Raw genomic sequence first — 24,160 nt, 5'->3', positions numbered from 1 at the left:
CAGGAACGTTAGCTTTCCCTCTCTTGCCCCTCACATCCTTCTGGGTCCCAGCCTGACATGTATTCTATGTCCGTTCTTATGCCGTGCTCATGCCTGTAGGGTCTGAGTGCCTTGTATGAAACGACACGACCAGCCTCTGTTCTGGGGTGTGTGTTCTCTCATCCTCTTCCCAGGGGAGAAGTGTGTGCAGGGGGGTGCTTTGTTTTGGTAGTTTAAGCATACTCACTGCTCTGTGTCTGCCAGCAAAGGCCGGTTGGAGAAATGTGCCTAACTCTTGAAGTGGAAGGTGGGGAGGTTTAGGATGGTCCGTATGTTGTGGGGGAGTTCAGGCCACAGGCTCAGGCTGGCCCGGAGAAAGTTCTGTCTCCTGCACAGGCGAGTTTTACCCTTATTGCAGAGAGTCCATTGTGCCAGAGGAGTGGAGCTGTCGACTGTGGTCTTCATCCCGGAACGTTAGGCTCTTTTAGCTACGCTGGGCCCAGGCCATGGAGCACATTAAAGATACGGACCAAGATCTTGGCCATTGTCTTCCATGAATGCCTCAGCCAAGAGGCCAGTGTCCACAGCACTCACCTCTCCTGCTGTAACTCACCTTTCTAACGTCTCCTTTTAACTCTCTGATGGAGGCTTTACTCATTCAGCTCTGAGTGCTGATAGCTGCGTGCTGTCAGAAGGCTCCATCTTCGCTCTTCCTATCCTCTGGGAGCACCGACTTGGACTTGAACTTTCCCAGCTTCAACCATCACATCGTTTCTGTGGAGATGCCACCTGACTCCATCTCCCTCTGCACTGACTGCCTCCTCCTCCCCCTTCTCTGCCAGCCCTGGATACTTCAGTCTGAAGAGCTTCCCGAGTTGAACCCTTTCCTCTCTCTTCTGCCCCTTACTCTCCACTGAAACAGCATTCCCAAAGTCTCTCATGACCTCTTCCTAGCTAAAGCTCAGAACAGTCATTTCCTCTCTTTGACCTGTTGGCCGCCTTCAGCTCAGTTGTCCGTGCACTTCTGGAAATCGTGTCCTCCCTTGGCTTCCATGACTGTCTTCTCCTGCTTCTCTAATCACTCCCTCTGCGTGTTTTTTTTTGGGGGATCCTCCTCATCCGCCTGCAGCTTTCTGTGGAAGTTCCAGTGGGCTCTGTCCTTGGTCCCCATCTTGCCTCCCTCTGTACCTTATCTCTGGTAACCTCATCTGCAAACACAAATTCAGCCTCCCCGCTGTATGCTGAGGACTGACATCTACCTCTCTGCCCCAAACCTGTTTCCCTCTATCCAAACTGAAATCTTGGCCTGTCTCTGTGACCTCTTCTCATGGATGTTGTCAGTAGCTACCGGTGTGGTGCTCTGCTCTTGTTCGTTGATCATAGAATATCAGGGTTGGGTTGGAAGGGGACCTCAGGAGGTTATCTAGTCCAACCCCTGCTCAAAGCAGAACCAATCCCCAATTTTTGCCTCATATCCCTAAATGGCCTCCTCAAGGATTGAACTCACAACCCTGGGTTTAGCAGGCCAAAGCTCAAACCACTGAGCTATCCCTCCCCCCAACTGATGATAACAGTCGGCTGCGTGTGTGTTCCCTCTGTGTGCTGCCCCAGCTCTGCGCAGAAGGCTGACACAGCAGACCCCGAGAGAACCCCCAAAGACCACAGACTCTGGTAAGGTACGAAGGCACCTGGCCCGGTTTATTGTCCAACGAAACACAGTAATAGTTCCCTATAGACTCTACAGGACGTACTACGAATATGTGCCCCTGTAATGGACACAGCTCAGTCAGGGGTGGGACACTCCACTGCCCCCTAGGCCGGACCCAGGGATGTATTCTTATACACAGGTACAAACAAGTTACATAACACTCCTGACATATTGAGGTGCAACCCCTTTACGTAACAATGCACCACCCTTCTACGCAGTAAGGTGCTGCCTCTCACCTTGTACACGTTGGTTAGAACAAAACAACCCTATCCATCGTCATAGCCTTTTGCCCCTGTCCTTGTTATCTATGTGGATGGTATAAGAATGTTCTTGTACCATTTGTGTATGGCTCTGGTATCCAATGCAACAGCATATCCTTATGCAACATCAGCCCTTTCCTTGCCAGCGTCTGTGAGCAGGGCCTGCCTCTGGCTCACAGCTTAACTTTGCTTTATGTCAGCAAAGTCTTGACCATTACTTTAGCTCAGGCCTTAGGTCTCATACCGGGCCTCTGATACCAAGGGTTTATTTTTCAGGGCCTCATCTTATTACATTGGCTATCTAGCTGGCAGCTCGAGCTCAACTTGGCTAAAACTAAGCTCTTAATCTCCACCCTTCCCCAAACCCTCCCTGCTACCTCCTTCCTTGATGACTGTGGACAACACTACCATTCTGCCTGTCATGCAGGCCCGTAACCTGGGTGTCATCTTCAACTCAGACCTCTCTCTAGAGCCTCGCGTCCAGACTGTACAGATCATGCACAACATTTCTGCATCATGTCTCTAAGATCCAGCCTTTCCTCTCCATCCACACAGCTAAACTTTTACCCAGGCTCTCACCATCTCCTCTCTCACTGCCGCCTTCTCTCTGGCTGTCACACGTGAGGTCTTGCCCTGCTCCTGTCCACTCAAAATGCTGCTGCCAGGATCGTTGTCCCAGCCCGGAGCTCTGACCGTGTCACCACCCACCTGCATGTTTACACTGGCTCCTCCTTCTCTAGCTCATCAACCATACGCTATTTGTTTACATTTTCAGGGCCTTTTGACTGTCCCCATACTACCTGTCACCTCTCAGTCAGTACTGAAAGGTTGAGTCCTGCCTCCAGTCAGCTCAGGATTCCAGCCTCCATCACCCGCTTGTTGAATTTTCAAACAAGCCCCTTCCTGCTTTCTCCTGTGCTGCCCTTCACTCTGGGGAGGAGCTTCCTGTAGACATCTGTAAAGCTACCTCATTTCCTCCTCCACATCCTTAATGCTCTCCTTTGTCCTGATGCCTACAAAATACTTGACAGGTGGGGCATGATGTGCTGAGAGCACAGCTTATGCTGATCAACGCATAACTCTTGTTGTTTCTTCCTCCTCGTCCGTCAGTCTGTCTGTCTGTATCCACCTAATGTCTCATCTTATCCTTAGGTTATAACTCTTTGGGCCAGGGACTCTCTCTTTGGTCTGTTTGTACAGTGCCTAGTGCAGTGGGCTCTGGTCCATGACTAGGGCTCTAGGTGCCACAATGAGACACATAACACTCCCGTGACAGTCTGTCTGTCACTGGGACACGCCGGGGCATCCACCCTAACCGTGGCTCCTGAGGAGATCCCCGTTCAGGGTGATTGCCTCACTGCTGCCGAAGCCCCAAGTCTGGGGGCAGATATGCCCCTCGTGCTGGTGCGTGCACATCCACACTGGCATTCCCAGCTGCGAAAGAGCTGGGTCCAGCAGTAAAGGGGGCTTTGGGATTCCCTCTCGTTCTTCCTAAATCCCCCACCCTCAACTCCAGGTGGTCCAGGATGCTGGAGCCCGGGAGCAGGACCACCTCTCCTCCAGCCTCTGCCAGGGCATCCTGTCCACTCTCCCCTCACCTCTTCTCTCCGCTTCCCTGACCTCCTGTCTCCAAATACAATCAAACAGCTTCCTCCTGTTCCCAGAGCTCTGTCTTCCCGCCCTGCTTGCCTGGAACGAGTTAGCCACCTGCCTCCCCTGCACTGCTCTGCTCCAGACTGGGGCTCCTGCCCCGCTCGCCTCGTGCGCACTGCTGTTTGATAGGAAATCGCCCCCGCCCCACTAGTATTGTCATGTTGAGCGCTAATGCGGGCAGAGCAGGTAAAAACGCTTGTGCCCTGTCTGCACTAGTGCTCCCTCTGGTGGATGTGCACAGGGCTAGTGCCATGGAGGGGTGCCCGAAAAGGGGCAGAGTGCCCCTGGGATTCTCAGTTGAGGGGTGCTTTCCTTTATGCTGTCTCATCTGCCTGATGCTCATCTGCCTCCAAGTCCCTCCCACTCTCTAAGCTCTCCATTTCCATTGGTGTGTGGGGGTCTCTCGGGACACTGCTGAGTGTGTGGAGGCTGCTACAGGAAGTGTGATCTGGTAAAGGCCAGGGCCTCTCAGCTTTCACTGGAAATGTTCCCTAGGCCGGGCAAGCTGAGGTCATGTCACCTTCCCTGCTCTCTGCTGTCTGTGCTGCGTTGGTAGCTTAGCTGTGTCTGTGCAGCCCCTTACCTTCCATGAGACAGGAGCCTGCTCTCCGCTGCACGCCTGGCTCGTGTGTGTGCTGGATTATAGAGGGCAAGGGACATCCCCTAGTAGAGGGTGTTGCGGTATTTCCAGTGGGGGTGAATGGAAAGGAGACAAGCTTCATTTTGTACTTCCGCTGGCTCGGTCTCCCCCTCTGATCGCTTACCTGGGGACTCTGGACAAGTTCGCTTCTGTCTGGGGTTGGATTTCAAAAAAGAGCCTTCTTAAGTGAATCCCCTTCCCTACCCCATCTCTTGGCACAGCTGACCTCCAGGGTGGGTGGGTGGGTTTGCGTCTGCAGAACCCTGGCTGGGGGTATTTTCCCTCGGGCTGTAAGGCTGCTACTGGACTGTTATTTACAGGACGAGCAGGGGAGTGCACTAAAAACCCTCCTTTGTAGCATCTTAGGCTTAACAGTGCCCCCCTTTCTAAGCCGAAATGCACAGGCTGAGTCAGTGTAGCTCAGCGCCCGCCCCACAATGGCACTTCGGTCATCTGCCCTTTTAAAGAAACAGGTTTTCCTGGCTTGTGCAACACATCAGGCTGGTGACATTGCCGTGTCAGGCTGCAGGGCAATGAACCTAGCTCCAGTGCTGCAAGCAAGTGGCAAATGACTTTCTCCTCTGCTGATGGGATTGGGAGTGAATGTAAAGACATGTGAGGGCACTTCATGAAAGCCCCACTTCCACTACAAGCACAGCCAGGCTGTGGAACCACCGGGTAACACTCAGACCGGACATGGTTTGGAAGGGTAGCTCACCGCTCCCAGATCTTACCTGCAGCCTGGCCAACTCAGCAGGGCTTCTCTCCTCTCACAGCCAGTTCAAGCCACTCCCTCCAACCACAGGCCCTTTCCTCTCCCATATCTGACCTCTGTCCTGCTCAGAGCACCTGCTAGGTTGGAGACCTGCCCATCGCCTCTTGGGAGGATCCCTGTCTTGGACCTTTGCCAGGTTTTACAGCCGTCACAACAGACTTTGCTTAAGAGGCAGATAGAAATGATCTCAGAACTCCCTGCCTTTTACAGCACCCAGAGGTGCGCTGGGTCCTTAACGCAGCAAATGGACAGACGAGCTTCCTGCCCCCCAGCGCTTAGTCTCCTCTTTGAGGCAGCTCCAGGAGCAGGTGTAACAAGCAGCCAGGAGGCTGGATGAGGAAGGACAGTCATGTGCTCATCCTGACAGTCCCCTTAGTCATACTGCATGGGGTGTGAATTCTCACACTCCTCAGAGGAGGTCTCCTTCCTGCCCACTCTTCTGTGTGATGGCTTCACTGTAAGGATCCTGCTGCCAAGTGCTGTGCGTGTGGCTGTCATTGATTGCTCTCTCTGGCTTCTCATTGGCTCAGGCACGATACAGCTTCCAGTTACTCACCAAGTACAGGTTTCAGAGTAACAGCCGTGTTAGTCTGTATTCGCAAAAAGAAAAGGTGTACTTGTGGCACCTTAGAGACTAACCAATTTATTTGAGCATGAGCTTTCGTGAGCTACAGCTCACTTCATCACCAAGTACAGTAGCTAATACCCAGGTCACTCCTCCTTTTAATCTCCCCCACCTGCATCCATGGTGGCTGAGGCTCCAGCATTAGGCTTGCATGCAAGAGCCAGAAAGTGAAATGGCCTGGGTCTAATTTCATGGGCCCAACTGAGAAGAAACAGAAAACCCCTGCTTTGTGGATTGCTGGGGGGAGGAATACATTCAAATGTTCAACTCTAGTAACTGTTGGGGCAGGGGGTGTTTAATACAGAAAGTGAAACTTAAAACAAGAAAAGACAGACAATGTCCCTTGAACCTCCTTCGCCTCCCCCATTTTTACATGCAGCATTAAACCCTAACGCAGCCAGGTGCCTGCACTGCCCTCCTATTGTCTTGTCCCTGGTTGAACTGTGAGAGGCAATGCATGGCCTGTTGGTAGATCTGGAAAGCAGTGAGGCCCTGCGGAGCTCCTCTCCCCTTTCTGAGAGAGGCAGCAGGGACAGCCAGCTCTCCAGAGCTGCCTGGCTTTCACCAGGGGTAGCTTTAACCTGAAGTAAGGCTAGACTAGTGAGACTTTCCAGACAAGTTATTTATATTGGGCCATGGCTGTGCATGGGCCGTCAGAGGCCATAGACGTGAGGTCCCTGCCCCCTGGAGTTCAGTCTCAGGTTAGACAGAAGAGAGGATGACTGGACATGGACAGTCTGACAAACAGGAGACGCTGTCATAGGTGTGGCTAGAACCAAAGAATGGCCATACTGGATCAGACCAATGGTCCATCTAGCCCAGTATCCTGTCTTCCAACAGTAACCGGGGCAATTTGAGTGATCCATTCCGTCATCCAGTTCCAGGTTCTGGCGGTCAGAGGTTGAGAGACAGCCAGAGCATGGGGCTAATAGCCATTGATGAACCTATCCTCCAGGAACTTACCCAGTTCTTTTTTGAACCCAGTTGTAGTTTTGGCCTTCAAGCCATCCCCAGCCAAGCAATTCCGCAGGATGACTGTGTTGTGTGAAGGGGTACTTGCTTTTGTTTTCAACCTGCTGCCTGTTAATTTAACTGAGTGACCCCTGGCTCTTTTGTTAGGTGAAGGGGTAAATCACACTTTTTCTCCACCCCAGGCATGATTGTATAGACCTCTGTCACTTCTCTCCTGGGCCGTCTGTTTCCCAGCTGGACGGCGCCAGCCTTTTTAATCTCTCCTCAGACGGAAGCCATTCCATCCCCCTGTCATTTTTGTTGCGCTTCTCTGACCTTTTTCGAATTCTAACATATCTTTTTTGAGATGGGGCAACCAGACCTGCACACAGTGTCCAAGGTGTGAGCATACCATGGATTTATATAGCAGCATTATGGTATTTTCTGTCTTATTATCTATCCCTTTCCTAATGGTTCCTAACTTTCTGTTCGCTTATTTTGTCTGCCACTAGACATTGAGTGGATGTTTTCAGAGAACTAGCCACACTGACTCTCAGATCTTTTTCCTGAGTGGGAACAGCTAAATTAGACCCCATCGTTTTGTATGTAGAGTTGGGATTGTGCTTTCTCATGTTTGCATTTATCAACACTGAATTTCATCTGCTCTGTTGTCACGCACTGTAATGAGATCCCTGTGGCACTCTTTGCAGTCTGCTTTGGCCTTAATTGTAGCACCCCCTGCTGGCAGAACATGGCACTGCAAACCTCCTCAATTTCTCCTCACCAGGGTTTTCTGTCTGTCTGGGAGATTCACGTGGCTCAGTCACTTGAAGTTCCAGCTCCCTTCCAAAGTAATACAAGTCCAGACAAGCAAAGGTTCTTCTGCCCTGCCTGGGCTTCTTCCCACCCACCTCCAGACTCCGCTCTGGACTACCTTGAAGTCTCTCTGCTCTGGGGTAGAGGGCTGACTCCCAGGCTGCTTCCCAGAGTCTCCTCCTTCTTCCAGCCCTTCCCTCAGGACCTTCCACAGCCACTCAACTTGCCCCCAGGCTTCCTCCTCCTCCAAACTGAGTTCTCTGGGCCCTGTTATGAGGCCCGGGTGTTTCAGGCTGTCACCTGACCCCAATTAGTCCTGGGAGGCAACTAAATTATGGCACAGGTGGGGCTAACTGGACAGGGCTGGCCAGCCCCAGGCCTTGTGGCCCTTATAGGGGAAGGCCACCCTGTTACAGAGGGGCCTCGGGATTGGGGGAGAGGTCTCCTCTAAGAGCCACTGCACAGGGCATTTCTAGGTCTCACTCTTTTTAGATGCCTGTTGTGGTTTTGTTGTGCCCAGAGGGTAGCAAATAGAAGTGGCAGTGGGTGGTGCCCTCGCTGTGTGGTGATGGAGCCAGCTGCGTCTCGCTGAAATACGCTCCTGTGAGAGACCTTGGGCTGAGGCGGTGCAGGACAGGCGGAGGACTGCAGAACACGTCTGTTTTGGTAACGTGTGAGCTGTGCACGGCCCAGTATTTTAATAGCACGGCCTCATGTACGCTCAGCATGGAAGCTTCTCGGGATGGAGCTGCTGCTGGCCGTGATCCTGCAGACTTAGGCACTTGCTTAACTTCACCTGCAGCAGTTTTCTTAAGCACGTAGTACAGCATCAGCCCTTAACACCCGGTAAGAGGGTCTCTGGAATGTCCCAGGTTACTGGAGCCCTGGCCAAAGACGGGGGCCAGAGAGCAGTGTGTATGTGGCGGGGAGGGGGTAGGCATGTTGCCTTGCTCATGCCTCAGGGTGGCCTCATGACCCTCTCCTTGGTCTGTCCCCAGAGCATTGCTGAGTATAACCTCAAAGACATCTCGTACTCGGTGAAGAACACCTCGTGCCACGAGCTGACGGTCCTTAGCAGCTCAGACAACCCGATGGTGTTTCACTTCGAAGATGAGCGGGAGGCACAGAAGTGGTGGACGGTTGTCAGCAGCTCCCTGCGGGAGGTGCAGAAAGGTCAGCAGTGGCAGGCTGGGTTCTCGGGCTGGCTGTGTCCGGGTAACATTCATGTGTTACAGAGAGAGACGCAGGGGGTGTAATGCAGGGGCAATGCCAGGCTTCTCCTGGCCCAGGGCAGCTGGCACCTCACCCAGAGCCCCACGGCCATAGCCGCTGTATGTAACAAGGAGCAGATTGCAGATCCCTCTGTGACAGAGTGGGGAGTATTGACCTGGTGTGACAAAGTGGGAATGTTCTTCATGTTTTCTCTGAATACTGGGTAGGTGCCTCAGTTCCAGCGATGGGGAGCTCTGCCGTGAGGACCCCCTGCTGGCCGTGTGGGTCACGGTGCCCCCGGTGCTCACCGGGCTCCTTCCAGTCCCTCCCCTATCCATAGGGAGGAGGGGCCTCGGAAGGCCCTCGGCAGCAGTCTGACCCCTTCCAGCCGGGACAGGCACCAGTGCCCGTGCTGCATCTGCTGGGCTTCTTCCTTCAGGGACAGGGATCAGCTCCTCTGAGTGATCCTCCTCCTCTGGCTGGGCAATCAGCTGTTCTTTGGTGAGCTTTCCAATGAGCAGCCCCCTCTGCTTGCACAGCTCTACCAGGTCCCTCTAAGAAGATGGTTATACATCTTCCCGCTGTTCCCAAGTTGCTGTGGACTTGCAGGCCTGTGTGCTCTCAGCTCCCCACAATTTCCAGGAAGAACCTCTGCTGTGCCAGCCCTTCTCCAGGTAACCACCTCTCCCCAGGGTCAAGCCACAGGCTCCTCCGTCCCTGGAACCACTCACCAAGGGGACCCTGTTCCTGCAACAATCCTTCTCTCTCCCAGGGTCAAGCCGCAGACTCCTCTGCCCCTGGAATTACTCACCGCAGTCCCCAGGGGGACCCCATTCCTGCAACAGTCCTTCTCAGTAGTCATACACTCCCAGGGGTTAAGTGTAGCTTCTCTGACCCCCGAAACTGCTCCTCTCTGAGCCTTCAGCACGTCTGGTCCTCGTTAATCCCCCTTCGTTTAACTGCTTCCCAGTCACTTACTGAAGGAAGCGCCATCCACGGTGTGCAGTTAATCCCATCGCTACGACCAGTTGTCACGAAGTGTGTGGGAGACAGGGCCCTGCACCTCCACTTCCTGCCATTCACCATGACTCTCAGCCAGCCAGTAAAACAATGTTTATTAGATGACAAGAACACAGTTCAAAACAGAGCTTGTAGGTACAGACAACAGGACCCCCTCAGTCAAGTCCATCTTGTGGGGCAGGGAGCCCAGACCCCGATGCTGGGCCTCCCTCCGTTTCCCCAGCCAGCTCCAAACTGAAATTCCCTCCAGCCCCTCCTCTGGCCTTTGTCTCTCTCTCAGGCAAGGAGACCACCTGATCTCTTTGTTCTCCAACACCTTCAGATGGCACCTTGCAGGGGAGGGGCCCAGGCCATCAGTTGCCAGGAGACAGGGTGTCGGCCATTCTCTGTGCAGACAGCATCACACCTGCCCTCTAAGGCTCTGCAACAATCACGCACTCTTATCCCACCACCTAGATACTTAAGAAATGCATAGGGGAAACTGAGGCACCCACCCAGTATTCAGAGAAAACATTAAGAACATTCCCACTTTGTCATACCAGGCCAATACTCCCCATTCCGTCACACCCTCTCATATGGGGATAGGGACAGCAGGCAGGCCTGGTGCTGCTGTTAAAGTGGCTCACTTGGGTATCACTGCAGCCTCCGCCTCTCACACCCGCTGGGTCCGGACGGTGAGGTGCGTGTCGTCGGAGGTGCACAGCGGGTCTCTGGTGGTAAGCAGCAGCTTGGCTTTGCTCTGTCAGCGGTGGCAATCTGGTGAATAGTGCTCGCTGGGGGCTCCAGGAGAGCAGGGGCCTGTCTCTGGCTGGGCTGTGCACTGGTTGTGGTGGGACGCAGGCAGGCAGGTGGTGTTTGTGTCAGGGCAGGGCTGTGGGCGGCTGGTGTGCACTGGTCAGTTACCAAGCTGGGGACAGGAGTCAGGGTCGAGCTGGATCAGGCTACCAAGGAGTCAGGGTCAGGCACCAGGTTACAGACAGGAGGCAAGTAGCGGAATCAGAGATGAACCAGGGTCAGGAGCTGGAGTCCAGGGCCAAAGCAAGGCATGGGCTGGAGTGGAAGTAAGCACACAATCTGTGTGTGCTCAGACAGCCCCTGATTGGCTTCCTGGTTTGTATACCGGCATTGGCAATCAGGAGGCTACAGTACTTCCGGCAGTGCCTAGTTTCACAGGGTCCCTCAGCAGGAAACTGGCCTGAAGTCCCGTGGCAAGGCAGAAGTTGCGGCAGCCCAGAACCTCCATGGTCCCAGGTTCTAGTCTGGCAGGTGCTTACAGGCTGGGTGTCAGCGGGACTCAGCTGGGGAGAGGCAGGCAGCAGAACTGATGCTCTCCCAAGCACCACCCACTCTGACACCAGAAGGAGTCGCCACTCACAGATTATATAGCTCTTCATGTGGCTACTCCTCCTCTCTGTGCTGTGATCAGCAAGAGACGGTTAACATTTACACTGCAGGGATTAGGGTTCTGAATTAACACTCAGCTATGATGAATGGTGCAGTCTATAATCTTCGGGCGGTGGTTTCAGGTTGGCTGTAGGCTCAGCGTGCATTACTGAAGTGGGTACTCCTGATTCACGTTTCAAAGGTTTTCCTCACAACTGTAAGGGCTAGAGACTTAGATATCTGTGTTTTTGTAATGCTAGCTGAGATTCTGGAGCCCACGATGGCAGCCCTCAGGAGTACCGGCAAACTGAGCAGCCACCAGCCAGCTCTGCTTGACCCCTGAGTGCCAGAACTTTGCAGCAGGGTGAGGGTGCCATGTATCTTCTCTCAGGCTGCAGTCAGCCATGGAGAGAACTCACTGCCTTGTCTGTACATTTTAGTACAGATGGGTCAGTGGATTTAGTGTCAATTCAAGCCAGGGACTGCTGGGGCTGGGTATGGCATTGGCTGGTTCCCTGCAGCACTCTACCAGCGCCTTGGCATGAGATTGAGAGACTCCTTGTTCCAGCAGCTGCCCAGAGTCTCTTCCTCCCGCCCTGGCCTTGCCTTTGCTAGGAGGGAAGATAAGCCTCACCATGAGGGAGCGAACTTGTGGTGACATCCTAGGGTGGAGGAGGCCGTTGGAGTTCTCATACATGTTAGCAGGTTGAGATGAACCCCAGTGCTAACCTGTGTGGAAGCGATGCACTGCTGTGTCCACACTAGATGTTACCTTGTGGTAAGAAAACACCTTTTTTTCTAGTGTAGACGCATGGCATCCCCAGGAGAGGGTACCTCCCGGCACGGCTTGCTCTGCACTTCCTCAGCAGGGTGCAAGAGGAGGTGTCTGCCCCTTGAAGTGCTATGGGTGGGGAGGAAACAAAGCCGGGGAGCGAGAGGCTGAGGGCAAAGCAGACTCGCAGAAGGGGGGTGTCTGCACATGTTAGTTCGGGACTGAGCTTGGGCTGGTGGGACAAGGAATGTTGCAGGGATCCCATGTCACTTTCTAACAACCCTCTCCCCCACTGCTCCCCAGGCAGTCTGAAGAAGCCAGGGCGGAGCAGGGGGTCTAGAGGAAGGGTCTATTACAGAGGGGCCCTTTGAGATGGGGAGGAAGAGCGTGTGCTGTTGGGGGTTGTAGCATCCCAGGGGAATCACCTGGAAAGTGGGAATCTGAGATTGAAATGGTGGGAGAAGGTCTGGAGAGATGGGAAGGGGCCTGGGAGTAACTGGATTCCCCCAGGACGGGAGGAGCAGAAACACTGTCACTGCCCAAAGGGTTGCCCTGAGAACCAAGGGAAAAAACGTGTGCCTGCTCCCTCGGGTACTGCGATTGTCGGGGTAACTGTGACCGTGGCGGGCTAAGCATTTCAGACTGTGCACACGTGAGCTGACATTAGCCCTTTGGTCGCCGGACACCTGGGTGGGGCAGATGGCGATTGCACCCCTGCCATTCGCAGCCCCGCCTGGAAGCCCCCACGTTGACCCACCTTTTCCTTGCTTCCCAGGAATAGTGCTGGCTTGGCTGCACTGTCTCCTAGGGCTACAGTGTCCCCACCGACACTCTCCTGGTTCTCTTTCAGCTGCCGAGAGTCCCAGTGTGCTGGTGTCCCAGCCCTCTCCCCTGCCCTCAGCCAGCGGGAATGCCCTGCCCGCGCCGCCATCGGACGCATCTCAGCCCTTGGAGCTCTCCAATAAAGGTAGGGAAGAGTGGAGGATTCCTTGGCCCTTCGCGTAGGGCAGGAATTGTCATTGCACGGACGCCGCAGGCATGAAGGCCCAGGGCTAGGAGCCCAGCTCCGCCTGCTCCCCATGCTCAGGCTGCCAGACTCTTCTCTGAATGCTGCCGGCTCTGTTGTCCTGGGACACAATGGCCAGAGATCAGAGCCTGGGCGCTCAGCCCGTGGCGGGGGGCTCGGTTTGGACGCTCAGGTCAGCCGAGTTCAGCTTGAGAGAAATGACTAAACTATGGGTTGTTTCAGCCAGCGCCATTCTTTGCTCCCACAAAGTCCCCTTTTCTCTCCTACCACCCTGCGTGTGCCCCTCTAGCAAGGGCCAGGGCCACGCCGGCTGAGGCACCCAGAGGGGTTGTTGCAGTGCAGCCATGGGCTGCTGCTCCTTCTGGGGGCTGCGCACCCATCCCTGGGTGGCTAGAGCCGGGCTGACCCCGGGGGAGGAGCGCGTCCCCAGTCTCTCCGTGGAGCCTGAGCGCTGCTCCTGGACTAGCCGCTCGCCTGCACGCAAGGCCGGAAGCCGCACTCCAGTGCCCACCTCAAGGCAGGGTGGTGCCCTGTGGCGACACACTGACACAGGCTCCCCCTTGCTCTGTGTCTCCTGCCTTTCCTAGAGGAGTTAGCGCTCCGCCTGGCTACAGCCATTGTGCTGGGGGACGAACAGGCAGCTTCGCAGTGCGCCGTGGCGCTGGCTCGGCAGCAGGCCTCCTTGCGCATCCTCCCGAAGGAATCCAGCTACCCCACCAACGAGATCAGGTGAGCGCCTTCGCACCCTGCAGGGTGCCAATGCCCAATCTCCCTCGCTCTGCCATTGCTCCGTACTCCCGCCCTGAGCATCCAGCCCTTCCAAAGGTGCCCTGGGGCCCTGGCCGGACTGGGGCCTTCAGATGCCACCAGACTGGAAACGGCCAGTAAGCTTCTCTCCTCTCCTAATGCTCTGCAGAGCAAAGGGTTTTACTTTGAGCTAGCTTCCCCCCTGCTGGGGCGTGCGGGGAGCTCACCTTCAGCACGCCTTGGCCCCTCCGCCTTGCCACTTGCGTCTTTCCTGGAAAGCCCTGGTGCCGGCACCGTGTGTGGGAGCAGTGCCGCCACGAACAGGTACTGCCTGGGAGTAACGTGTTGGCCAAGGCAGCGCTGGGCTTTCTCTGCCCCCTACAACCTGGTCGTCCCTGGCCTTCAGGGAGCATCTAGAGCCAGTGGAGCACTAACACAGACCCTGCTGACGGGCCTGGCCTCTCCTCTCAGGATGAAGGTTGGAGTGGAAGATGCGACGTGCTCCGCCAACATCACCATCAGAGTCCATGCACACATGTCCATCGGGACACTGAGGCAGCAGGTATGACGCAGTGCTGAGGCACTTCCCCTCCTGTGACTGCCGGGAGGAGCTGGGCCATGGGATGCCAAGTCCCACTGGCCCACAGAGTCCATCGCCTGCCTTTTAGCAGAGCTGCTCAGAAATGCTCCAGCCGTAAATTGTTAGCCGCGCTGAACGGCTAACTGAACAATTCCGGCTCCATGTCTGGAGAGAGAGCTGGGGATCCAGTCTGCTCCTCTCCTCTAGCAGGGCTGGTGGTTCTTCACTGGGGTACGAGGAACGCTGGTGGACACTAATTTGAACCCAGCTTGGCGCAAAGCCACAGGGTGGAGCTGAAAGCTTCTGGGAGGCGTGCTGTGTGGGGGCTGGCAACTACAAGCCAGTAAGCCTCACTTCAGTACTGAGCAAATTGGTTGAAACTGTAGTAAAGAACAAAATTGCCAGACACATAGATGATTTGTTGGAAAATAGTCAACATGGTTTTTGTAAAGGGAAATCCTGCCTCCCCAATCTACTAAAATTCTTTGAGGGGGTCAACAAGCATGTGGACAAGGGGGATCCAGTGGATATAGTGTATTTAGATTTTCAGAAAGCCTTTGACAAGGTCCCTCACCAAAGGCTCTTAAGCAAAATAAGCAGTCATGGGATAGGAAACAAAAGGTAGGAATAAATGGTCAGTTTTCAGAATGGAGAGAGGTAAATAGTGGTGTCCCCCAGGGATCTGTGTTGGGCCCAGTCCTATTTTAACATATTCATAAACGATCTGGAAAAAGGGGTAAACAGTGAGGTGACAAAATTTGCAGATGATACAAAACTACTCAAGACAGTTAAGTTCCAGGCAGACTGTGAAGAGCTACAAAAGGATCTCACAAAACTGGGTGACTGGGCAACAAAATGTCAGATGAAATTTAATGTTGATAAATGCAAAGTAATGCACATTGGAAAACATATAATCCTAACTATACATATACAATGATGGGGTCTAAATTAGGTGTTACCACTCAAGAAAGAGATCTTGGAGTCATTGTGGATAGTTCTCTGGAAACATTCACTCCGTGTGCAGCAGCAGTCAAAAACCGAATAGAATGTTGGGAATCATCAAGAAAGGGGTAGATAATAAGTCAGAAAATATCCTATTGCCTTTGTATAAATCCATGGTACGTGCACACCTTGAATACTGTGTGCCGATGTGGTTGCCCCATCTCAAAAAAGATATATTGGAATTGGAAAAAGTTCAGAAAAGGGCAACAAAAATGATTAGGGGTATAGAATGGCTTCCGTATGAGGAGAGATTAATAAGACTGTGACTTTTCAGCTTGGAAAAGAGACGATGAAGGGTGGGTATGATAGAGGTCTATGAAATCATGAGTGGTATAGAGAAAGTAAATAAGGAAGTGTTATTTACTCCTTCTCATAATACAAGATCAAGGGGCCATAATACACGAACAAGGTAGCAAGTTTAAAACAAACACAAGAAAGTATTTTTTTCACGCAACGCACTGTCAACCTCTGGAACTCCTTGCCAGAGGGTGTTGTGAAGGCCAATACTATAACGGGGTTCAAAAGGGAGCTAGATAGATTCATGGAAGATAGGTCCATCAATGGCTATTATCCAGGATGGGCAGGAATGGTGTCCCTAGCCTCTGTTTGCCAGGTGACAGGGCATGGATCACTTGATGGATACCTGTTCTGTTCATCCCCTTTGGGGGACCTGCCATTGGCTACTGTCAGAGGACAGGATTCTGGGCTTGATGGACCTTTGATCTGACCCAGTATGGCCTTTCTTATGATTCCCTCATGGTGGAATGTTTGTCGGCTTCTCCCGCCCTGCAGGTTTTCCAGGATTACGGGTTCCACCCCAGCGTGCAGCGGTGGATTATCGGCCAGTGCTTGTGCGTGGATGATCGGACGATAGGCTCGTATGGCATTCGGAAGGATGGAGACACAGCCTTCCTTTATCTGCTGTCAGCCAAGAGGGCCAACCTGTCCGAGCAGCGCTGCGAAGAGGACAAAGCACTGGTCATGCTGCCCCCGGCCCCCTCGCTCCCAGACAGCTCTGGCACCGACGAGAAACGCAAATACAGCACCTTGCCAAACATGGCTCCAAAGAAAGGTCTGATGTGCTTCTTACTGCTCACAAACGGAAACCCTAGGTGGGGTTGGGGCCAGATCCTCTACTGGAGTGAACAGGCTCAGCTTCCCTCAAGACAGGGGAGCCAGCCACCCTGACTAGCTGAGGATTGGGCCAGGGGTTTGTTACTGCTGAAATGCTTCCAGTCCCAGGTGTGGGGCCAGAGAGACAGGAACAACTGCAGGGTCTCAATGTGTGGATGAGACGGTGGTGTAGGGAGGAGGATTTAGGATTATTAGGAACTGGGGAACCTTTTGGGAAAGGAGCCAACGCAGGAAGGATGGGCTCCACCTAATTCACAACACAACCAGATTGCTGGTGTGTACAATTCGAAAGGTTGAAGGGCTGGGGGAAAGCCGATAGGTCCGGAGGAGTGTATGCTTCAGACAGGGACAGCCCTCACGGGAGGATCTATTAATGGAGATTCCCTATATCCTTGTAAGGTGGAGAGGATGGAAGTTTGTAAAGCACAGGTAGGAGCTAGTGAGGAACAGTCAAATGTAAGAGTCCCATTTAAATCTAACAATATTGACAGAATGTACAAGTGCTTGTATACAAATGCTGGAAGTGTAAATACTAAGATGGGTGAACTAGAGTGCCTGGCATTAAATGGTGATGTCGATATATAATAGGTATTGTGGAAACTTGGTGGAATGAGAGTAATCAATGGGACATGGTAATACCAGTGTACAAAATATACAGGAATGAGAGAGTCGGTCATGCTGGTGGGGGTGTGGCACTATATGTGAATGAAAGCAGAGAGTCAAATAAAGTACAAATCTTAAATGAATCAAACTACACCATTGAATCTCTATGGATAAAAAGTCCATGCTTGACCAATAACTGTATACCAGTCAGAATATACTATTGACAACCTGAGCAGGATGGTGACAGTGATTGTGAAATGTTCAGGGAAATTAGAGAAGCTACAAAGGCAGAAAATGCAATAATAATGGGGGATTTCTACTGTCCCCATGTTGTCTGGGAACATGTCACTTCAAGAAGGGATGCAGAGATAAAACTTGTAGACACATTAAATGTCTGCTGTTTGGAGCAGCTAGTCCTGGAACCCACAAGGGGAGAGGCAATTCTTGATTTAGTCCTAAGTGGCACACAGGATCTGGTCCAAGAGGTGAATATAGCTGGACTGCTTGGTAATAGCGACCATAATGTAATTAAATTTAAAATCCTTGTAGGGGGAAAATGCCAAGAAAACCCCAAACAAACCCAACCCTGTAGCATTTAATTTCAAAAAGGGGAACTACACAAAAATGAGGAAGCTAGTTAAATATAAATTAAAAGGAAAAGTGAAATGCCTGCAGACTACATGAAGACTATTTAAAACACCATCATAGAAACTCAAACTTAATTTATACCCCAAATAAAAAAAAGGTAAGTAGATCAAAAAAATGCCACCATGGCTAAACAAGAGAGTGAAAGAGGCAGTTAGAGGCAAAAAGGCACCCTTTAAAAATGGGAAGTCAAATCCAAGGGAGGTAAATAGAAAAGAGCTGAAACTCTGGCAAGTCAAGTGTAAAAGTCTGAGGCAGAGCCTACCACGGAGCGGTACAGATAGTTTCAAAGCCCTACCCCAGCTCTCTCTTCCCCCTCTCACTAACAGCTGTCTCTTTGACAGTTAACTGCCAGGTGAGTGATGGGGGCTGGGGAGAGGCTGGCCCTGGACCCCCCATTTGTGCTGCTAACACTGAAATGGGAGGAAGGGGAGTTGTCAGCTCCCCTCTAGAGCGAGCTGCTCCTGCGTGGGCTGAGTGCTCTGCCCCCCAGTGGGGGTGGGGGACAGTTGAAGCTCAGGGCATTGCAAACGGTGCTGTTCCCAGCATCTCACTGTGCAGCCATGGTGCAAATGAGAGGACCCCTACCCCGTGCCGTGGTCTGTGGTGGCACAGCTCCCTGCACTCCCGCCCAGCCACGCCTTGGCGACCGCCTGTGTTACGCTGAACGGCACTGCCTCAGCCCGGTGCATTTCAGACCTGGTCTCGCATCATCCTGTAGGGGTGTTCGTAACGTGTCTGTTTGCTGGTGTCTGCCCCTCTAGCGTGGGTCGCTGACAACAGCGGGAAGATGAATATCGGAGAAATCAGCCGCCAGCTGGGCATGCTGCAGCTCACCAACCCCTTACCCAGCCAGCCCAAAGCCCCCCCAGCCGCCGCTGCTCCACCGTCCCCTGTGCAGGTATGTACCCGTCTGACCCTCCCCACTCCCGTCCTCTCCCAATGCAGGTATGCACCCGTCTGATCCCTACCCCCAACCTGCCCTCACCTCTGTGGTATGCACCCATCTGACCCGCCCACCCCACCCCCTCTGTCCCTCCTCTGCTCTCACTTGTGAAGGTTCGTACCCTGTCTGGCTGCGCCACCCTCCCCTTCAGGAGCCCATGGACTCAGGCCTGAACAGGGCAGGTGTGAAGAGCAGTGAGTGAGGACAGTCCTCGTGCAGTGGAGTAACAGACCCGCCTGCTCCCAGGCCCGCCTTTCGCAGACACTGACGCTGCCTGGCGCTGCCTTGGGGCATCGTGGTCAGAGGCCTGGTCCCCTGGGAGAAAGTGCACACACAACTCTGGGCAGGGGACTGACCCCCTTCTTTCAGAGGTGGATTTTCTCTGCTTCTTTGTCTATTGCACATCCTTCAACTTCGGAGTCCACCTCCCCGGGAACCTGCAGGGGAGACCATTAACCCGTGTGCTCCCACAGGTGCTGGGAGTGTGGTTCTGCCTCTTCTGCTCGCTCAGTGCTGTGTGGGTGAAGGGCTTGTCTTGTTCTCTGCAGACAGGCTGGGCGTGTGCAAAATGTACCTACATCAACAAGCCCACGCGGCCGGGCTGCGAGATGTGCAGCACGGACCGGCCGGTGGAATACGTGGTGCCGGGCAGCTATCAACCGGATGAGACGGAGCTCTGGAGGATGCAGCAGGAGGAAAAGGGGATCTTGCAGTACCAGCAGGTAACTCTGGAGGCAGCTCTGCCCCGGGGGGCAGCCCTGCTGCCCTCGCCGCTCTGTGCGGGGACAGTACCAGGGGAGGATGAATCTATAGTAGTCGGCTACCAGCAGCCACTTGGTGGTGGTTCCTGGGTGCATGGATGCCCTGGCAAGGGCATCTACTCGCCAGGGGCCCCGCCAAGTGGAGTCAGGGAGAGCTGCCCTCCTCTCTAATAGCGAAGGCAGGCAGGGAGCTGGCAGGGTCCAGCACGCAGGGAGCCTGTGGCCCTTGGCCCCTCCAGCCAGGCTGTTCCAGGTGAGGGCAGCCACTGGCCATGCCACAATGGGACCCCGGCGGTGTTTCCCTCGCCCAGGCCTCTACAGCAGGGCCTTGGTTAGGGCCCCGTTCAAAGGGGCTGAGGGCTTTCCAGCTGTGGGTGTGGGCACTGCAGCCGGAGCTTGGCATGACACGGACTGGCAGCTCCTTCCCTTCTCTTTCAGCTCCATGCGCCAGCGCCCGGGGGCGGGCACGTCTTTGTCACGTGCGGCATGGTGAGGAGTGGAAAGAGCTGCGGTCGGGCTGGCTGGGCTCTCGAGGCCTTGGCTGGGCTAGTTGGGTGGAGCTGTATTTCCCATAGGGGTGACAGCACCAGCAGACGCCCCGGTGTAAGCAAGGCTCGGCTGTGCTGTGGCTTCAGCCAGGGGCCCTGCCCCCATTGGGAACTGCGTCTCCACCTGCTACCCCAGCCAAGGCCCGGAGTGCCGCAGGGCTCCAGCGAGTCAGGCTCAGCGACTGACAAAACTCTTCTCTGCTTTCTTTTTTCTCTCGTGCTGGAATCTCACTAGGAAAAGGGAAGGAGAGAAGATGGCTCGGCCACACACTACACCCGGAGCCCAGGCTCCCTGGATGACTTCATCCACCTCTCCTCGGAATTCTGCTAGCCACGTCTCATGCCTGGCCACCCTGGGCTGCCCCACCCCAGCCACTCTCGCGCTGGCCTGGGGCGTCTGTTTGTGCCGGGTCACCATACTTGGTCAGACTGTAGAATCAGTATGGTAGTTGTTTTCCCACACGGAGAGCAGCGGGCAGGCCGCGGCGTTATACTGTGACACCGGTGACTGTGCCGTGGGGCTGCCAAGCCATGGGCAGAGCCACTTCAACTGGCCTAGGGCCTGCCCCAAGAGGGGTGGATCCCAAGCGAGAGCATGGGTCTCATTGCGCAGAGAGGCCTCTTTCCTGGTGGCTTGGAGGGCTGAGGTTCTGGCTGAGCTAGGTCTGGCCCGGCGGGAGTGAGGAAGCTTTCTCAAGCAGTTTCACATCGGTCTGTGTCTTCCCTGCACGAGTTTGGCGATGGTGCTTCACCGCATTGCGGGTTCTACAGCTTAGATGGGCTGAGAGATGGAGCGAGTGGAGTATGTGCTGGCCCAGGGCCAGGCCATGGGAAGGCTGCAGCTTGGAGCGGCTGTGCTGCCTCCCATGGCTTGGGGGGTGAGGGCCCTTGGTGGTGCAGGCAGAGCTCTTCCCCACCCTCCATGGCTGGTCCTGGCAGCCCTGCTCGTCCCTGCCGAGGAGGGCTGCACAGACCTCCCTGTCCGGCTGGAATGGCTGCTTTCACCCGCAGCACCGCCTCTGCAGAGGCCCAGGCCCTGCCTGTGGGCAAAGCACAGCTCCTGCGCCAATGGGCTGCCTCTCTCCTGCGTGTACAGGCCACGCGCTTTGGGCAGCTGCCCCACAGGGTTTCCTTAGGAAGGCTGGGGGACCAGGCTGCTTCCCCTGTCGCCATGATGCTGTGGGGCGAGGGCTCTGTGGTCTCTGCCTGGTTCTTTTAGGGGAGAGCAGCGTAAGCAGATCTGACGCCCCTGCCGAGTGGCGCTGGCCGCTGGGGGGAGCGCGCTTGGGCAGCTGCTGCCATCGGTCACTGCTGTGCTGTTGCTGTGACCTCCGTCAGCATGGGGAGGCGGGAGGGGAGGGTGGGTTCCCCCGGTATCTCTCCCCAGGAAGCCCCTGCCTCCCGTCCTGTTTTATACACTGCAGTTGTCAGTGCTGCCAGGCAAGTTGGGAGAGCGGGGGAAGGAAGGGGAGCGTCTGTGTGCGCCTCCCAGAGAACCACTCTCATCCCAGGCTTCAGGGTGCTTGCTTGTTCCGTTAGGCTTACAGGCAGCCAGGGGGATGGGTGCTGCTGGGGTCGCCCTCCGTCCAGCCAGTCCAGAAAAACAGCAGAGGTTGTTGGCCAGGAGCTAGAAAAGGGCCCATTTCCCCAGGGCATGGGGCCTGATCCCTGCCAGGCCAGCTTCAAGCCTCTTGTGCCCCTGGGAATTGCAGTGCCTTGCACTAAACCATGGGAGCCAAACTGCCCAGCCAAGAGTTGTGCTGAACCGACACAGAATAAAGCCAGCTGAAGGTGCAGCCCTTGGCTAGTCCAGGTTCCCACCGCTGCAGGTGGAGGCTGCGATGCAGTGCTGTATTAAAGTGGGGAGCTGCTGTGGGCTACACCTGCCCTGCCAACCATGCGTGGGTCACCTGCACAAACACTTCCTGCGTAGCCATTTGGCGTGCAGCTCCAGGACCCCCTCCGGGAAAAAATGCAGGACGGAGCCAGCCCCCCAGCTCAGGAACTCCTGCACCTGCCTTCGGAGTTCTGAGTCCCACATACAGTGGAAAGGCAGAGCCTCCTGTGCTCAATCTAGTAAGGCCCTTGGGGCTGGGCTTTGGTGCAGGGTCGCATGCATACTCAGCTTGGGGAGGGGGGTGAGTGCTTAAGTGACTTCCTGCTTAAGGAAGGAGGGTTTGACAAATGCTAGAGCAGGAGGAGTCCCCCCGAAAGAGCCCTGAGCTAGAGCTGCGGCTTAGAGGAGACTTGGCGACTCTGCATGTGCTTTGACTCTGGTTAGGGGATATGCGTGGCAGAGTGTCATGTGAACGGGGACTGGACAGAACTTCTCTCCCAGGAGTGACAGGACTTGCAGTCAGACACTGGCCTGGCTCGCAGCGTGGGGAGCGTAAGGGAGCCACCTGCTGAATAGGCCAGAGATAAGCTGGGCCTGGAGGTCTCCCGGCGTTTGTCGGATGTCATGGTTTTACTACGGAGGAAGGTGAAGGGTGTGGCCACTCTGCTGCAGGTACGGAAGCAGCAATGCAAAGCTGTCAGTGTAGATGGGATGGGAATCCCAGGCCAAAGTCAGAAGCCTCTTGTGATGGGCCCAGTGCTGATGTCCAGCCACACCTTGTCTGTGTGTCTTCTGTGAAACAAAGAGCCCCCATCCCAATAGCACTTTACTCTGGGAAGAGATGATGCAAGCCCCTCTCGTTACCTGCATGCACTGATACTGTGAGGGCGGGTGGGCCAGATTCACTTCTTCTGTGTTGCACGTTGTGTTTGAAATCTCAGCCCAAAGCCAGTCACCGGCTGTAGGATGGACGTGGCCAAAGCGTCTGTGAGACACATGCTGCTCCCCTGCCTGGAGAGCCTGGCTCTGACACCAGTGCGCTCAGGGGCGCCATGTGGGATCCGGCTGAGGCTCCTTGGCATCAAATCCTTCGTGGGGAGGTCTGGCCTGCAGAGACTACAGCTCCCAGCAGGCCATGCTTCAGTGCCATGGCAGCTGGGAGTATGATGGAGGAGCAGGATGGGAACCCGTAGTCTCTGTGGCTGCCCTCCTCTCCTGTAACCTCTTGTGGTGCAGTCTGTGTCCAGTTCCTTGTATGGAGTGTGATGGACAGTGATTGCTCAGCTGCAGGTACTGGAAGAGTTCACACCTGAGTTCCTTGGTCTATTAAAGGTTTCTCTAAAGAGCACATCTGTCCCAGTGTGTTATTGGGCAGCCGGCAGGGACTTTGGCCTGGTCTGCACAGAGATGTGCAGCACTGGACTAAAGGGGTGTTTCCAAAGGGGTGCTGGCCCTGGCTAGGTGCTCTTGTGCCTTGAGGGGCTGATTTGGATGAGTTTAATAGTTTTTTACTGGATTACGCTAACTCAAAAGGAGCCAATCCTAGCAACACAGAACAGCCAGATGGGATCAGAGCTGAGGTCCATCTAGCCTGGGGTCCAGTCTCGCACAGTGTTACCTGGGGTTTCTCAGAACCCAAAGCAGTGGTAACATGACTGTTTCTCTCCAGGCGGTGTCAGGAATAAATCAATGGGAACCCAGCGCTTCTGTCTGATAAACAATTGATAAAAGCAAATGTGCTCTTATCTAAAACTACTGTTTATTAGATATTAAGCGCACACACGCATATGCAATAGGTTTAAGACATCCCAGATATAGTTACCCACAGTCTGAGATGGTGTCAAGTGATCACCAGCTGGGCTTCCAGGGGCCCTCTTCCTGTCCAGCTGACAGGGAGTTTAGATGTCAGCTCCTTGCCCGGTCCCTAATCTTTTATAGCTATCTCTAACAAACCACAGAACCTATAGTGACTCCTAGTGGGTCGGTATATAACAACCTCTACTGGGTCACCAATTCTTCTAATTTCAACAAACTACTCATCTCCAAACATTTCTAATATTTCCAGCCATAACAACAATACGTCAGGGGCACCTAAAACCATGGGCTCTTCACTCACTGTCTTCCATAACTTTCTCGCCCATCCTCCCATTCTGATTAACAAACTGCAAGTATGCGGCTGTCTGACCTTGTCTCACAAAGGCCTAAGATTGTTCCTAGCGATGTGACGGTTGGTTTTCAGCTGGCAGTGCTGCACGTACGAAATGGCTGACTGCGGTGCTGTCACGTTTCGGGGTACACGCAGGAATGTTAGATTCCGGGTGGCCCACTAGCTTCTGCAGAGGAAGGTGCAAGAACTGGCAAGAGGAGACGTGAGATAATCTGCCCCCGGCCCCATCTCCTGGTCTCTGTTGGTTAGAGATTGGCTTCAGCCCCAAAAGCAGCAAGTTTCATCTCTCTCCTAAAGCTCCTCTCTTAGCATTTGCTACTCTAACTCTGGATGTTTGTGTTAACCCTAGAAATGCCCAATCCTTTTTGG

General features: G+C 54.3%; 1 protein-coding gene across 2 annotated transcripts in view; it reads left to right on the top strand.

Annotated features, from left to right (window-relative positions):
• Positions 1-24,160, top strand: part of SHARPIN (SHANK associated RH domain interactor) — a 47,755-nt gene that overhangs the window by 1,912 nt on the left and 21,683 nt on the right. For both annotated transcript variants that reach the window (XR_012666833.1, XM_075124852.1), the window contains exons 2-8: positions 8,406-8,580; positions 12,645-12,761; positions 13,409-13,550; positions 14,040-14,130; positions 15,943-16,222; positions 18,297-18,433; positions 19,027-19,200. Coding sequence is in view for 1 of the 2 variants with exons in the window: in XM_075124852.1 (XP_074980953.1) it covers positions 8,406-8,580; positions 12,645-12,761; positions 13,409-13,550; positions 14,040-14,130; positions 15,943-16,222; positions 18,297-18,433; positions 19,027-19,200 (1,116 nt within the window). In the remaining variant the exon portion in view is untranslated. The remainder of the gene's footprint in view (positions 1-8,405; positions 8,581-12,644; positions 12,762-13,408; positions 13,551-14,039; positions 14,131-15,942; positions 16,223-18,296; positions 18,434-19,026; positions 19,201-24,160) is intronic.

The sequence above is a fragment of the Caretta caretta genome, chromosome 2 (genome assembly GCF_965140235.1).
Source record: "Caretta caretta isolate rCarCar2 chromosome 2, rCarCar1.hap1, whole genome shotgun sequence".
Taxonomy (NCBI): Eukaryota; Metazoa; Chordata; order Testudines; family Cheloniidae; genus Caretta; species Caretta caretta.
This window is presented reverse-complemented; position numbering and strand designations above follow the sequence as displayed.